Source organism: Dromiciops gliroides, chromosome X, assembly GCF_019393635.1.
Source record: "Dromiciops gliroides isolate mDroGli1 chromosome X, mDroGli1.pri, whole genome shotgun sequence".
Classification (NCBI taxonomy): Eukaryota; Metazoa; Chordata; class Mammalia; order Microbiotheria; family Microbiotheriidae; genus Dromiciops; species Dromiciops gliroides.
This window is the reverse complement of record NC_057867.1, coordinates 84353793-84371466: the sequence shown is the minus strand read 5'-3', so window position 1 is coordinate 84371466 and position 17674 is coordinate 84353793. Positions and strand designations below refer to the sequence as shown.

Here is a 17674-nt window from a genome sequence, read left to right as displayed (position 1 = left end):
TCTAGCTGCCCGTCCCACCCCCCCCTGCTTTTTTTTTTGGTGAGGCAATTGGGGTCAAGTGACTTGCCCAGGGTCACACAGCTAGTAAGTGTCAAGTGTCTGAGGCTGGATTTGAACTCAGGTCCTCCTGAATCCAGGGCCAGTGCTCTATCCACTGAGTCATCTAGCTGCCCCTCCTTTGCTTTTTTTTTTTTTTTTTAATGGGGCAATGGGGTTAAGTGACTTGCCCAGGGTCACACAGCCAGTAAGTGTCAAGCGTCTGAGGCCGGATTTGAACTCAGGAACTCCTGAATCCAGGGCCGGTGCTTTATCCACTGCGCCACCTAGCCGCCCCCCTCCTTTGCTTTTTTTTTTTTTTTTTTTTTTTTTTTTAGTGAGGCAATTGGGGTTAAGTGACTTGCCCATGGTCACACAGCTAGTAAGTGTTAAGTGTCAGAGGCCGGATTTGAACTCAGGTCCTCCTGAATCCACGGCCAGTGCTCTATCCACTGCGCCACCTAGCTGCCCCTTTTTTTTTTTTTTTTTTTAGTGAGGCAATTGGGGTTAAGTGACTTGCCCAGGGTCACACAGCTAGTAAGTGTTAAGTGTCTGAGGCTGGATTTGAACTCAGGTACTCCTGACTCCAGGGCCAGTGCTCTATCCACTGCGCCACCTAGCTGTCCCCCTCCTTTGCTTTTAATACCAAATATATTAAAATTTTTGAAGTCCGTTTTCACTACTTTGTCTCCATTTCAGGTGTGTGATCACTAAATGATTCTTATCCTAATGGTCTTCCTTTATTTTTCTTATATTTTTTGGTGAATTTATAGTGTTAATTTAATTTCATTAGTGATTAATTTATAGTGTTCTTGCAGGTTCAGCCCCCACAAAATTCCTGCCTCAACTCAAATTGTAAAGTAGGTGTCTGTATATTTTAAGCAAGTCTGCATTAAAATTGTTTGCCTTTTTAAAAAAATTAAAAAATTTTTATTTATAGTTTTGGGTTCCAATTTTTATCCCTCCTTCCCTCAGTTCCCTTCCCCCTCCCTAAGGTGGTAAACAATTACCTGTGGGTTATTCATGTGCAATTATGTAAAAGATCGCCATGTTAGTCATTTTGTGTAAGCAAACTTGAATAAAAGAAAAAGATAAAAGAAAGTAAGAAATAGCATGCTTCTGTGTTCTTTCTTTGGAGGTGGGTTTCTTCAATAGTCTTTTGGGATTGTCTTGGATCATTATATTCTTGAGAATAGTCATTCACAGTTCTTCATCAAACAATATTGCTCTCTCCGTACACAATGCATCTTGGCAAGGCTCACTTCACAATACATCATTTCATACCTGTCTTTCCCCAGGCCTTTCTGAATTCAACCTGCCTGTCATTTCTTATAGCACAATAATATACCATCACCATTATATACCACAGCTTATTTAGCCATTCCCCAATGATGAGCATTCCTTTGATTTTCAATTTTTAGCCACCATAAAAAGAGCTGCTATAAATATTTTTGTACAAATAGGTCTTTTTCTCTTTTTGGGGATGTCTTTGGGTTATAAACCTAGCAGTGGTACTGCTGGTTCAAAGGGTATGTTCAGTTGAAAGCAAAATTTATATAATAACTAGTAATTGTTATAACTAGTGTCATGGGGCCCAGAGGACCCTAGAAGTTCTCTGGGGTACATCAAGGAATCTTCTCCTTGAGAAACTAAACCTGAGGACAGATATGCCTAGAGAGATAAGTGGATTGACCTTCACCCAACTCCTCTAGCCACCACCTGTGGGGGATGGTCCTCCCTCACTAAAGCAACTGTCCACAGTCAAATGGTCACCCCTCCCCCCATCAGTCCTCTATAAAAGTACCTACCAGTCTCCTGCTGGAGGAGATTGGTACCTCAGAGCCACATGCTTTGTTTCATACATGGCCATGAGAAGTCCAAGGATTTCTTTCATGGTTTCCCTTCTCCCCCTTCCCTTCCCTTGCCCCTAAATAAACTACCATCTTATTCTAACTGCTTTTGTGTGCAGGAGGGTGTAATTCTTTAAAGAGGAATTCCTAAGAACTCCAACCCCTATCCCAAATCTACCCCATTTTCCCCCCATAACAAATAGTATTATAAAACACTTTGAACCAATCTGACCCTGGCCAAATTCCAAATGTTCCTTTTGGATATCCTTTCATGTTTAGTGCCTTTCAGTACTGGGAAATATTAAGGGTTTTTGTCAAATACATATTGGAACATTCAGCTAACATAAATTTAAACATCAGATTTCTTTTCATTAAAAATCACATTTAATTATTTTATCTATTAATTTTAAAGTAAAATATATCCAATTAATTTCACAATTTTTTAAAATGATGGCAGTTTCTAATAAGTGATACCACAAAATTATACAATTCTGTCACAGGGAAAGGTGGGAGTCCTTAGTTATTCTTCAGCAAACAATTATATTCTTCCACACAGTCCAATTAGAATTAAAATGATCTTTTATTTAATGTTAGAGAAAGTGACAAAAGTCAAAGACTTTACCCTGGGGGAAGGCTCAAACATCTTCCTTCCCAACAGAAGGAAGGTAAAAGCTTTCATAGAGGATAGATGGGGCGACCACCTGAAAATGGAAAGCACTTCTTTTTGGGGGGGAGGGAATGGAGAAAACCTGGATGCTTGTCATTCCTTAGAGTCGGGCTGGATTATTTTTCTGGAATGATGGTTCTGACCTCTGGGGTTATCTCTGTCTTCCAGCTCTGGCCAGGTAGTAGCCCCACCTAAGTGACTTTCCTCCTATGGAATTTTATCTCCTTTACTTCTTAGGTGTGTCCTTCCTGATAGCTAGTTGTCCAGTTAAACTTTAATAGCCTCTTGACTCATCCTTTGATATGTCTGTCTTGTTATCTGGCCATCTTTGGTTTTGCTTCTCAAAGGGAAAACTTCTGAGTTATCCTATGCCCATGTCAATTTGAACTTGGGTCCTCCTGATTTCCTGGCCTGGTACTTCATCCACTGCACCATCTACCTGTGACTACATCTCTTTAGGTAATCTATCTTGTGAATGCTGGAGGGTTATTGGTTGAATTTGATCCACATATAACTGGATCAACATTTAGAGATAGTTAGCACAGATTTTATTCACCATTAGAGGACAGGCTCATCTATCTGTATGATAACTCAGAGAGTCCAGGAAGTCATCAGCTTTAGCAAACCATATAGAATGTGACTATATATAAGCAGCATAGAAAAATGGAATTTTACAGAGAGTTGGAGGGGAAGATAAGGGTACACACATCTGGAGACAAGAAGAGCAAAGGACACCTGCCAGCTAGTTAAAGCAGTAGCTGTGGCTTCTTACCTGTCTTTGAGTCTAGAGGTGGTAAGACCATCAAGCTTCCAGAAACAATGGAAGCTCAAAACAGAAACTAGGGAAGTATCTTCTTATGGTGATTACAATAAATTTGAGCCAGTTTCTGATCACATTCTAATCACAGCAAAAATCCTGAGTCAGAAATCTTGTCACACCTTTTCCCAGGAGATAAGATTCTATCCTATTCATTCTTTTACTATAGTGCCTTTCCAGAAAAAAATCCATTTGAGGTTTTCTCCAAAAGTGATAAAACTTAGGACTTTCTCATTTTTAACATGAATAATTACTTGTTTAGCTTTGATAATATTTTTGCTTCAAGGAATTTTAATTTTACTTCTATGTTTAGCACTGTATAAATATTCATTTTTCTACTTTTTGGTCATGTCCCATTCTCTGTGACCTTATTTGGGGTTTTCTTGGCAAAGATACTGGAGTGGTTTGCCATTTCCTTCTCCAGCTCATTTTACAGATGATAAGACTGAGACAAAGGGTTAAGTGACTTGCCCAGAGTAATATAGCTGAGGCCTGATTTGAATGTTGGTCTTTCTGATTCCAGACTCATTGTAGTACACTATATGAAGAAGAGTGATTTCATTGTTTCTGTTTTCCTTTAAAGTATACTAAATAGGCCGGCCGGGATGAGAAAGTCTTGCAGCACATGGAGGCTTTCAACTTACCGTTTTCTTTGTTGTAGGGTTCTTAAAAAAACAGAATCACCAGTTCCTGTTTTGATGTGACATGTGACTCCCCCAAGCAGATCTTGCCATCTTGCTTCTGTAGATCAGCTCCATCAGGATTCCATGGTAGCTGTGATGTTAGGGCTCAGGTAAGTTGCTTTCTTGCCTCTATCCTCCCCTTTTCTTCCCCTCCTTTCCTTCTTTTTCTCCTCCTTGCCCTTACTAAAAATTCTGCACAGTTTCTTCTCAAAAGGTTTTTAGTATAGGAGATGATTGATTTCTTTTGAAACACTTTTGGATGATCTCCAATGCATCACATTCCAGAAATGATAGGTAGCTCCTTTATTACCTCTGAACCAGATTTATTGTAATCTCATACATAATCAATTTCTCCCTTCCTAATTCATCCTCTAATATAAATGCGAAGTTATTTCATGAAGTACAGATCTTACCATATCACTTTTTCATGCATCTCTAGGATCAAATACAAAGGCCTTTAAAAAAATCTGTTACAACTTTGCCCCTGTCTACTTTTTCAGTCTTTTTATTCATTATTCATTTTCACTCATGGCCATGGTTCTGTCAAAATAACCTTGATTCCATATGAATATGCCCCTCTTCAATTCTTCAGTTCAGAATTCAATTTAGAATCTGTGGCTTCTTTCAAAGCTTAAGTCAAGTTTCAACTTTTTCTACAAATTATCATGTTTTTATTTTGTTTATGTGTGTGTGTGTGTGTGTGTGGGTACACATACACTTTAAAAAACAAAACAAAACTGGATACTGTTAAGGAACTTCAGTTTAGTAGAGAGTCATACAGTCAGTATCTTGCAGAGGCAGGTCTTGAACACAGGTCTTCCTAGTTCCAAGACCAGTTCTTTATCTTTACTTATGATTTTAAAAAATGGTTTATTTATTGTTTGGTTCCAGCAGAGGTTGTGGTCTGTTTGCAGGATTATTTTAGGAGTAAGAAGACTACAGAGTCAAAAACATTTGGTGGATTTTAGTAAACACTACATTTTAGAAACTGGGCTCTAATGCCTTTAAAAAAAGTTTTCTGATAAGTTTCCTTCTGAGTGTTACTTTTGTTGAGTCTATCAGTGTTTTTCCTTCTGCCTTAGAGCCAAACTGGCCTTTTCTTAGTCTTCTCTTTCTTAATGAAGCATTTTAAAAGCATTTAATATGTGTTAAATCTTTATTATTCAAGTAGAAAAACTCAAAGGCTCTCCTCCTGTTCTCTTCCATTGAATTGGGGGAAAGAAACCATAGGAAAGGTATCAGCTACAAGTCAGATTGAAAGGTCCCATGATCTTTACTAAGCAGCAGGAAAGCAGATGGTCAGGACCCTATATTGTCAAATCCACTGATAAAATCCTCTCTGTCTCTGACATGGAACCATTGTCCAGGAATTTGGTGGCAAGGACTTCTCTATCTGAATCTTCAGTAGCTGCATTTGTTGCATCTCCATAGCATCTCCTGCTTCCCAGGAAGGATGGCTTAGGGCCCTGGGGCTTGAGTATTCCTATTCCCAAGGCTCTTGGCCTCAGGTTCCTGGTCTGTCCCCATCAGGCTCTGATGTTGCTTAAGGAGGTGGACCTTTGACTCAGCTGGCACAAGCTGCCTACCTTTCTTAGTTGGCTGCTTCTGTGGGTGGCAACTGATTCATTCCATTTCCAGAGTAGTCTTTATCTGCTTATTGGTAGCATTCTCTCTGTTTCTGCTTTGCACCCCTTGGCAGAACCACTTCATCCAGAAGTTGCAGCTTAAACGTGAAACCATTCTTTATCAGTCCACTTAATAGAATACTTTCAGAGAAAAAATGTTTAACTGTTTTGCATGTTTCTATATTTATTCACTTTACCATACTGTTTCTTCTACTTTTTGTTGTTTTTTTCGTTGTTTGTTTTGGAGTTTTTTCTGGGCAATGGGGGTTAAGTGACTTGCCCAGGGTCACACAGCTAGTAAGTGTCAAGTGTCTGAGGTTGGATTTGAACTCAGGTCTTCCTGAATCCAGGGCCAGTGCTTTATTCACTGCGCCACCAGCTGCCTCTATTTATTCACTTTAGATTTTTGTTGTGTGTGTTTATATCTATCTATTCATATAGATATATACATATATGCATGCATACATAGAGGGCAAATAAATAGCACAAGTGCAGGGCCTTGAGTCAGGAAGATTCATCTTCCTGAATTAAATCCAGCCTTAGACCCTACCTAACTGTGTGACCTTTGGCAAGTAAGTCACTTAATCCTGTTTGCTTCACTTTTCTCATCTGTAAACTGAGCTGGAGAAGGAAATGGCAAACTACTCCATCATCTTTGTCAAGAAGACACCAAAGGGGGGCAGCTGGGTGGTGCAGTGGATAGAACACCGGCCCTGGAGTCAGGAGTACCTGAGTTCAAATCCGGTCTCAGACACTTAACACTTACTAGCTATGTGACCCTGGGCAAGTCACTTAACCCCAATTGCCTCACTTAAAAAAAAAAAAAAGACACCAAAGGAGGTTACAGATTTGGACACAAACACAAAAGTACTGAACGACCACCCCAACAAATACATATATGTGTGTGTGTCTATGTATCTTCATGTGTGTATTTGTATGTGAACTGTCATTCTCTGTCTATAGATTATATCTATATCCATCCAACTTATCATTCTCACCATTAAAGTGAGTAGGAATTGTTTGATTCTTTGTACTTGTATCCTGGTTTGTAGTATAGTGCCTATTTGATGTTTGATATGGAACATTAAACATTAAAATAACAAATATTAAAAAAATGTTTTAACATGTAATGGGGGAAATGAAATATTATATTTTTAAAAGCTGAAATATATTATAAATGCTATATCAAAAAATAAAAATGGTAGCTGCCTCATTTGAGGACCACCCAAGTTTAATTCTGGCCTCAGACACTTACAAGTTCCTTCAGTTGCAAAATGGGAATACAATAATAGCATCTGTCTCTCAGGGTTGTTGTGAAGATCAAATGAAGTAATTTTTTTTTTGTGGGGGTATGGGGGTTAAGTGACTTGCCCAGGGTCACACAGCTAGTAAGTGTCAAGTGTCTGAGGCCGGATTTGAACTCAGGTACTCCTGAATCCAGGGCCGGTGCTTTATCCACTGCACCACCTAGTTGCCCCCTGAAGTAATTTTTTTTGTTGTTTGTTTTTGTTTTTGTTTTTTTGTTTTGTTTTTTTGAAGGGCAGTGAGGGTTAAGTGACTTGCCCAGGGTTACACAGCTAGTAAGTGTCAAGTGTCTGAGGCCAGATTTGAACTCAGGTACTCCTGAATCCAGGGCTGGTGTTTTACCACTGTGCCATCTAATTGCCTTGAAGTAATATTTTTAAAAGCACTTAGTACAGTGCCTGGCACATAGTAGGTGCTATATAAATAAATGCAGCTCTTTATATCCTTTGACCATTTAGATAAAGTATTTGTTTAAAAAAACACAAAGACATAATGTCAGAAATAGGAGGGGCCTTAGAACTTAGGATGTTACACCTGGAAGGGACATTAAAAAGAGAAAGGCAGAGCTGAAATGATCAGATTGATTTTGTCCCTTTTTTCTTTTGGATTTTGTGTCTTTTAAAAATGGATCCCATTTGCAGGTAATTGAGTCTGTTCTGTAACTGCCTAAGCCATGGATCTTTATCTTTGAATTTAGTTCAGAAATTTAACTGTCCTACAATGAGTAAAGTTTAGAAATCCAGTTCTCCTGCTAATCTGTTCTTGATATCTTTGGGAGAGGCGGGTGGACACCAGGGAGTCTAGTCTGGTATGTTTACCCCACCAAGCTAACCAACCTTGTAGGTGGACTCAGACAGTGAGCATTTTTTGGTCACAAGAGGGAAAGAGGGACTGTTGATAGTTCTCCATTCCCAACTTCCAATTGATCATGTTGTCTCCCATGCCTCAGCTCTATAACCAACCATGTTGATTCCACCATTCATTGTGTTGAGTCCAGTCATAACTTATTCCCTGTCTGTGAAGTTCTGTTCTTTGTTCTGTATTCCCCAAAACAACAAAAGGGAGTTATTCCCCCTCTTTGGGGGGGTCTTAGCTTTTCTGGGCAAGCTAAGATCCTATCTATTGGTAAGTACCTTCTTTACTAATAAATCAATCATGCTCAGAAAAAATAGTTTTTAAATATTGTGTTATTGGTTATAATTATTACTCAATTTCTTATATATCTTAGGAATGAGAGCTTTATCATAGATTTTCCCCTTAGTTCCATTCTCATTAAATTTAGATGAATTGGCTTTATTTGTGCAAAACCTTTTAAATTTTACATAAAATTATTTATTTTATTTTCTCTGACTTGAACTTTTCTGTCTCTTATTCTGTTATAGGTTCTTGGCCCTTACCTGTAGATCTGTGATATTCCATTAATTTGTTTATGATATAATTATTTACATTGAAATCATATTGTCCATTTTGAGGTCATTGTGGTATATAGTGTGCCATGTTGATTTAAACCTAATTTCCCCCAAAGTTTTTATCCACGAGTGATTTTTTGCCACAGTTAACTGGAATCTTTTGATTCATACTGTGCTCATTTGCTTTTCTTTATTGTGGAGTTAATCTGTTGCATTGATCAGTCACTCTGTTTCTTACCCAGTATAGAATTGTTCTGAAGAAATTACCTATTATTTGACTGACTAGTTCTTTGAGGTTGTTATGTAATATCTAATTTTTATTGTATTGTTGTCATTATGTTTAATATTACTACTTTTCTGGATTTGTTTTTGAGATTTTTTTATGCATTGTTGGTCATTGTAAAGAAGCTATGCACAGCTAAGAAAAATATGTTATTGCCTTTCATTAATTACCTATTACTTATGTATACATAAGGGCAGGCATGTGGCTTCCAGATTTTGAATCTGGAAGATTCATCTTCTTAAATTCAAATCCAGCCTGTTTATCTCTTTTCATGAGATCATGATTGGTATCCTTGCTTTTTTTAAAGTTCAGTTAAAGTAAAACAGTGTTGCAAAAATCTCTAAGACGCAGCGTTAGACGAAGAAAAAACAATCTCCAAGACGTAGAAAACAGGTATATTGAGAGAGGGATCCTGTCCCACAATAAAGCTGGTCTCAGGTCTAGGACCCAAAGACCCCAGGGCTCAGGATCCATGGATATTTATATACACTGACTCCTCCAACAATTCTAATAATACAATCTAAGTGGTACCTGTACAATGATTATGATATTTAGAGAAAGAAATCATAGGTTTTCATCATCTAGTTGGCTGGGCTATTGGATTTTATTTTGTCATTATAAATAATGACAATCTGATGGCGTTCCACCACGTTAACCACTAAGTTTATTGCCATTGTCAGATTGCCTGGCTGTCCACCATGTTAATGTTCCAACTCTTTTCTGCCTCTGATTGGTCCCTTTCAGCTCAGAAGTTACTATTTTTGGTATTTGACCTTTAAGCTGTGTAAAGAATTAATTGTTATTTGAGGTTTTTATGCCTTTGTGTGCACTGGCTGACACCTACATGGGCCTGGCAAAATTATAATGATTGGAAGCCTAGCGAGGGCAGGCATGTGACTGTCAGAGCAGCCAGACAATTGGTTGGGGGCTGTGTAGGGTTTCTGGGAATGGGGAGAAGTCGCCATTCTAGCTGAAAACTGGAAGGTGACAGGATCTCTGCTGTGTATGCTCAGCTGATTACTGGGCAGTGGTATTTTTCAGGTTGTATAATTTCCTTTTCCCCATTTTATTTCCTTTCCCTTGATCCTACTGATCCTGTTTGTGGTTGTTTTTTTTTAAGTTCATTCTTGTTAAAATAAATCCTGTTCTGTTTTTGTTTCTTTTTTGGTGAGGCAGTTGGGGTTAAGTGACTTGCCCAGGGTCACACAGCTAGTAAGTATCAAGTGTCTGAGACCGGATTTGAACTCAGGTTCTCCTGAATCCAGGGCCTGTGCTCTATCCACTGCGCCACCTAGCTGCTCCAATCCTTTTCTGTTTTGAGGGAGGCTGCTGGTTTCCTTCCTTGCCCCAATATTCCAGTGAGCCGCTTAGCTAATACTCCCCAATTAAAAATTGTTCCCCACAGCTGATTGGTAGACACCCAACCACAGTTGGAATTGAGTTGATGGTCATCAGTTATGTGTCTTCCAGAGCAGTTTACAATATAGTATGTATATCAGCTCTACCAATATCTGTCTTTCTTACTCCATTATTATTTGCTTAAGCTACAAAAGAATACCCAAACATGTTCAATCACAGTTTGTAGTTTATAAACTGATTATTACCATAGTTAAATCACATATTTAAGGGTGGGGAAAATCTCATTCACAATAGATTTTGCTCCATTCCCATTCTCATACAAGAAGGAAGCACATATACATGGAGTAGTGGCCAAATAGTGTTATTTTGATAGTGAATGGAGTCAGAATAATGTACATTAAATCATTGTTTCCAGAGCTGGAGTTAAAACGGGGAAGGGGAAGAATTGAGGTGGCGTGGATTCGAGGTGATTGGGCAAATAGTGACTTGTTTTGGGTAGAACAGGTATAGTGAAATCTCTTTCTCCTCTCAAAGTGCTAAACAAATTTTAGTCATTTGCCACAGAATTTTGGTGGTTATGTAGTTCCACTATTCCCCTCACTTTAGCTCTTTATGCTAACCCTTTTGCCTGTCTCACCACAGGGAACCTTTTGTGGTTCCCCTATTCCTGATTTGAGACATTTTCATTCATTTCTTTGCATTTAGTTCAGGCACTGAGGAAGAATAGGCTTTTTTTCCGTCTTCCTCAAACATGCCCAGGTCTTACCACCCTTGAATGTGATGTATCCTTTTGTTGTGGTACAGTAAACAAATATACTAATTCACAGATTCCAAATGCTCCCCCCCCTCCCCGGGCAATGAGGGTTAAGTGACTTGCCCAGGGTCACACAGCTAGGAAGTGTCAAGTGTCTGATGTTGGATTTGAACTCAGGTCCTTCTAAGTCCAGGGCCAGTGCTTTATCTACTGCACTACCTAGCTGCCCCTATAGATGTATAACAGGACAGTATGAGTGGCCCCAGACGTGTATGTGTTTAAGATAAGTGTCTGAGGTGAGATTTGAACTCAGATCTTTATGACTCTAGGGCCAGTGCTCTATCGTTTGTGCCACCTAGCTGCCCCATACTCTGCCTTCTAATATCACTAGTATATTTAAATTCTCTTTTGACCAGTGAGCTCTTTCTTGGCAGTGAAATTGAACAGCTTTTTCTCAGTTGACATTTTCTTGACTTAAGGATGTTGAACCTATTCTTTCACCTGAGTATTTATTCTATCTTTCCTCGACTTCTGTAATTAATTTCTTTTCTGGTCCAGTGTTTACCCATCTGCCTACCTAATCCAACCATTTTTAATTTCATTTGCTGAAAATCTATATTAGAAATTTAATAAATATATATTTCTACCTGGAAGGGACTTTATGAGGCATCAAATCTATTTTTTTTTGAGTAGCAATGTTTGGCACATAGTAGCTACTTAAGAAATGTTTATTAAATGATTGATTTTTTTAAAAAGTGAGGCAGTTGGGGTTAAGTGACTTGCCCACAGTCACACAGCTAGTAAGTGTTAAGTGTCTGAGGCTGGATTTGAATTCAGGTACTCCTGACTCCAGGGCTGGTGCTCTATCTTCTGTCACCACCTAGCTGCCCTGTGATTGATTATTATTAGAGAGGGCTCTGAGGTTCAGAGAAGTTAGGTGACTTTGTATAAAGTCACAAAGGTTTGGGATCATAGGATAGAACACTTAGGTGGTGTTCAAAATCCACCTAGTCAGAGCCGTTCTGAACACAGATATCCTCTTGTATGCAAATGAGAATGTAGTCCAGGAATTCTTAATCTTTTTGGTTTTAATGTGTGTCCTGGACCCTTTTGGTGTCTAGTTGAAGTAACCTTATCCAAAAATATGGAGTCCTTCTCAGAAGTCTGTTTTTATTTTTATTATTTTTTTCTTTTTTGTTTTTATTTATTTTATTCATTTAATCATTCATTCTGAGGCAGTTGGGATTAAGTGATTTGCCCAGACTCACACAATTTGTAATGTCAGTGATCTGAAGTTGAATTTGAACTAAGGTACTCATGATTCCAGGGCCAGTGCTCTATCAACTGCACTATCTAGCTTCCCCAGTAATATTTTTATTTTTATTTTGTTTTTTTGGCGAGGCAGTTGGGTTTAAGTGACTTGCCCAGGATCACATGGCTAGTAAGTGTCAAGGGTCTGAGGCCGGATTTGAATTCAGGCCCTCCTGAATCCAGGGTCAATGCTCTATCCACTGAGCCACCTACCTGCCCCCCCAGTAATATTTTAAAATGCATATAATAAAACAGGATTACAAAGAAAATTAATTAAGTTAAAATACAGTTAGCAAAAACAAAACAAAACACAAAACCATTTTCAAGTTAGAGGTCAAGGACCTCTGCCATAGATTATGATTGAACACTTCCAGATTACATAATTACCCTCAAAGGCTTCCCAGTAGTCTTTTCTTACCTTGGGCTTAAATTTGTTTCTTTTTTTAAAAAATTATTTATTTAAAAAATAGACATTTTTGTTTATAGTTTTGAGTTCCAAATTTTATCCCTCTTTCACTCTCTTCTACCCCCTCCCTGAGGCAGTAAGCATTTATATGTGAGTTATACATGTGTTATGTAAAACATGCACATATTAGTCATCTTATATGAGAAAACTTGAATAAAAGAACAAAAATGAAAGAGTGAAAAATAGCATGCTTCAGCCTGTGTTCATGAATATCAGTTCTTTCTTTGGAGATGGATAGTATGTTTCATCGAAAGTCCTTTGGTTTGAGAATAGTCAAGTTATATGTTCTCATGGTTCTGCTCTTTTCATTATACAGCAATTCATACAAGTCTTTTCAGGCATTTCTGAAGTCATTTTACTTGTCTTTTTTTTTTTTTTTTTTGGTCAGGCAATTGGGGTTAAGTGACTTGCCCAGGGTCACACAGGTAGTAAGTATCAAGTGTCTGAGGTCAGATTTGAACTCAGATACTCCTGACTCCAGGGCTGGTGCTCTATCTACTGCACCACCTAGCTGTCCCTACTTGTCATTTCTTAGAGCACAATAATATTCCATCACCATCATATATCACAGCTTGTTTAGCCATTCCCCCATTGATGGCATTCCTTTGATTTCCAGTTCTTAATCACAAAAAGAGCTGCTAGAAATATCTTTGTACAAATAGGTTTTTTTTCTCTTTTGGGGGATGTCTTTGGGATATAAACCTAGCAGTGGTATTGCTGGATCAAAGGGTATGCCCTTTATAGTTCCAAATTGTACTCCAGAATGGTTGGATCTTTTCACAACTCAACCAACAGTGGATTAGTGTCTCAGCTTTCCCACATCCCCTCCAACAACCAGTATTTCCCGTTTTTCTTGTATTTGCCACTCTGATGGGTCTAATGTGATACCTCAGCATTATTTTTCATATGATTATATATATTAAACTTGTTCCTTAAGGGACAAATGCGATTAAATTTTTTGTGATTGTATTGTATACAGTGCTATCTAGTTAGTGATTTTCTTTATAACAATAGGTCACAGTACAGTAATAGCAACAATATGTTTGAAAAAAGAAAAACTGGCTTGTCATTCATATCCATATTTTTTAATAGTAACATGGAGGTTTGGTTGTAGAATGGGAATATGAAAGGGGAACACAATATTGCCATATTGTATGGTGCTTTTGAGGAGCTATATGGAAAATTTAAAGCTGAATTTTACATTTTCAAATCAGTGTATTATGGCAGATATGAAAAAGGTATTGGATAAGACAAGTACTGAATTTCTTCTATATCTGGCCAGCAGCTAGAGATGAAGCTTTCATCCAAAATATATAATTCTGAAATTCTGAATACTGTGCTATTCTTTCTAATATTTACATTTTTGTTTATTCTTCAGGGAAGAAAAGTCAGAAGACCAAGATTTACAAGGACTTAAAGGCAAACCACTGAAATCCAAAAAGGTGAAAGATAAAAAAGAAGAAAAAGCAGAGGAAAAGGAAAAGCATGAATTGCCACATGCTTCTTCACATCAGTTTGAGCCAATGGAAGGAGGGAAAGTAGAGACTTCAGATATAGTCAGAGCAGCTCCCACTGTTTCTGAAACCTCTGCCTTCCCCAAACAAAGACGTTCCATCATCAGAGACAGAGGACCCATGTATGAAGATCCTACCTTACCTGAAGGCTGGACCCGCAAACTTAAACAGAGGAAATCAGGTCGTTCAGCTGGGAAGTATGACGTGTATTTGATCAAGTGAGTAAGAAAAAGCCCTTTTAGCATGTGGTAGATTAAACATATGTTAGAAAACCTATGAAATTTGATTTCAAGTGATGTATCTTGATAATTTGTCCATGGTGTGATTCTTTCCTTTCTCCTCAGCGCTTTCACTGCCCCATGACATGTTTTGATAAGCTGAGGTTAACATGTATCTATCTTTTCCCTGCCCTCTCTTCCTAATTCAGCTAGTTAAAATCCGTCTTTGGGTAAATTCTGTTTTTTGAATTTGTTTGTTTTCATTCAGCCTACTTGCCTTGAATGGTTTTATGATAACTGTTCTTGAGTTGGATATACAAGATGGAGCAAGTAATAACTAATACCAGATAGCTAATATCAGACATACTAAGAGAAAATAACATTAGCAGAATCCAGTGATACAGTACAGCATAGTGGATAGTTTCAAAAGGCATAATAAAAATGAAATAGTATAGTTCTTACAACAGATAAAAGAAGAAACAAATATATTTAAAACTACATTTTTATTTTCAGTTTCAAATTCTTTTTCTTTTTCCCATCCCCCCCAAACTTTGGAAAGGTAAGAACAGAAAGCCCATCACACACATACATACATACATACATACATACACACACATACATACATACATACATGCATGCATACATACACACACAGATGTATTCTATCTCTCTCTCTCATTCGTATTAGCCATGTACATGAAACAAAGGAAAATGCTTCAGTGTATGCAGTGAATCTATCACCTGATTATCTGAAGGTGAATATTGCATGTTTCATCCTAAGTCTTTGGACTCAGAATTATAATGGATCATTGTATTGATTGGAATTCTCAAGACTTTCAGAATTGTTTATCATTGCAATATTGTTATTATCTAAATTGTTCTTCTGATTTTACTCAGTTCACTAGAAGATTATCTTGTTCCAAGATAAGGTCAAAATGGGTTTATGACAGACATAAAGGTTGCTAAAGAGGGAGATAAAATGGATAATTTTTATATTAAATTTTTGCACAGACAAAACCAATGTAGTCAAGATTAGAAGGAAAAAAAATCATAGTTTTTGATAAAGGACTAATTTCTCAAAAAAATAAGGTACCAGGGGCGGCTAGGTGGCGTAGTGGATAAAGCACTGGCCCTGGATTCAGGAGTTCCTGAGTTCAAATCCGGCCTCAGACACTTGACACTTACTAGCTGTGTGACCCTGGACAAGTCACTTAATACCCAGTACCCGCAAAAAAAAAAACCACCCAAAACTAAAAAAACTAAAAATAAGGTACCGAGGCATATTTGTAAAATTAGAACTGTTTCTCATTTGACAAGTGGTCAAAGGATGTAAAAGGCAATTTTCAGAAGAAAATCAAACTATCAATAGTCATGAAAAAATGCTCTGAATCACAATTAGAAAAATGAAAATTAAAACAACTACCTTACATTCTAACATGACAGCAGAGGAAAATGCTGGAAAAATAAGTACAATAATGTACTGTTGGTTGAATTATAATCAAGTTTAAGTGTTCTACAGAACGTTAGGAATTCTGCCCCCAAATTTATAAAATTGCGTATATTCTTTGGCCCTGTTATAGATCAGTACATCAGAGAGATCAAAGAAGAAGGAAAAAGGGATCTAGTTGATGACAAGAAAAAACTCCAATATCTGAGATAGTTTTAGGAAGACATTTATTAGGTTGTTTGGTAGAGAAGAACTAGCTGGAATGGTGATCCAGGCTTTGGAAGTTTTTCCTTTTTTTTTAGACTTTAGAGAGAGTTCTCACACTTGAACTATACAAGCAATTTTGCCAAGAGGGCAACTTGACCAAAACACAAAGTAACCCCAGATATAATGGGTGGATCCAAAACAAATCCTGGGTGTAATGATCTAAACCAAAAATGTTTTGGGTAGATTGAGTACCTGGGGAAACCCACAATACTTTGCAGACATAGCTAGCATTCCTAGAGAGTTCACTGGAATGAGGTGGCATTCTGGGTATGAAAAAACCTTTAATCACAAAAAGTTAGATTTAAATTGTATAATAGGTGCAGTTAGGTGGTGCAGTGGATAAAGCACTAGCTCTGGATTCAGGAGGACTTGAGTTCAAATGTGGCCTCAGACATTTCACACTGCCTGTGTGACCTTGGGCAAGTCACTTAACCCCCACTGCCTCACCAAAACAGTACAAAAAAATTGTATAATAATTTTTTTTGGGGGGGTGAGACAATTAGGGTTAAGTGACTTGCCTAGGGTCACACAGCTAATTAAGTGTCAGGTGTCTGAGGCTGGATTTGAACTCAGCTCCTCCTGACTCCAGGGCTGGTGCTCTATCCACTGCGCCACCTAGCTGCCTCCCTAGTGTTTCATAAGCAGAGGGATCAATTGGAGCTAGTCTCAGGGGTTGTTAAATCAAACAAGTACACTGTGGCAGTGAGTTCACAAAAATCATAATCCTGAATTCCCTTCAATGTTATAAAAATTGAGCAAACAGTTTAAGTATTAGAGTCAATCTCATAAATCCTTAAGGAAAAAACCTCAATAAAAGATATCAGTAAACTACATGTAGAGGGTTCACAATAGACTGACTTGAGAGGGTAGACTATCACTAGGGTGTCTGAGAAAATCTTAGTGTTAGGGAAATCCTCTTTTATACAGTTATACAGTTAACTATGGTAATAACCAGGGCAGCTAGGTGGGCTAGTGCTGGGCCTGAAGTTAGGAAGCCTTTTATATTCTTGAGTTCAAATATGATCTCAGACATATACTTTGTGGCCCCAAGAAAGTCGCTTGTCCCTGTTTGCCTTAGTTTCTCCATCTGTAAAACAAGTTGGAGAAGGAAATCTAATATTTTTGCCAGGAAAACCCCAAAAGGAGTCAGACCCAACTGAAATCACTGAACAACTACAAAAAGTGTAATTAAATCTTTCTGAGGCGATTCAGACTTCCTTTTGGCCTTTAATGTTAAACAGATAACAGTATCATTAAGTCAGGTTTTGGTCAGGTGAGGTTAATATATAAATAAAAGATAGGCCGTCAGTGGACCAAAGCATTTCAGGAGGAATGGCTTTGATCCCCAAACAGTAATAAAAGAAATTTGGGCTTACCTCTTTTTTTTGTTTGTTTGTTTGTTTTTGTTTTTTTTTTCAGGGCAATGGGGGTTAAGTGACTTGCCCAGGGTCACACAGCTAGTAAGTGTCAAGTGTCTGAGGCCGAATTTGAACTCAGGTACTCCTGAATCCAGGGCCGGTGCTTTATCCACTGCGCCACCTAGCCGTGCCAGCTTACCTCTTTTCTAAACAAATACATACCATAAAACAAAAAAGCCAAAGCAGTATAAGAATTATTAGAATTACATAACATCAAGTCTTTTAGTAATGTACTCCCAGAGTCC

General features: G+C 37.9%; 1 protein-coding gene across 5 annotated transcripts in view; it reads left to right on the top strand.

Moving 5' to 3' along the window:
- LOC122733580 (methyl-CpG-binding protein 2-like) overlaps positions 1–17674 on the top strand; it is a 49664-nt gene that overhangs the window by 5964 nt on the left and 26026 nt on the right. For 2 of the 5 annotated variants that reach the window (XM_043974099.1, XM_043974097.1), the window contains exons 2-3: positions 4032–4163; positions 13944–14297. In XM_043974099.1, coding sequence (XP_043830034.1) covers positions 4138–4163; positions 13944–14297 — 380 coding nt within the window. In that variant the 5' untranslated portion in view covers positions 4032–4137. Of the gene's footprint in view, positions 1–4031; positions 4164–13943; positions 14298–17674 lie in introns of those variants that run through there. The other 3 variants (XM_043974098.1, XM_043974096.1, XM_043974100.1) reach the window with 2 other exon arrangements.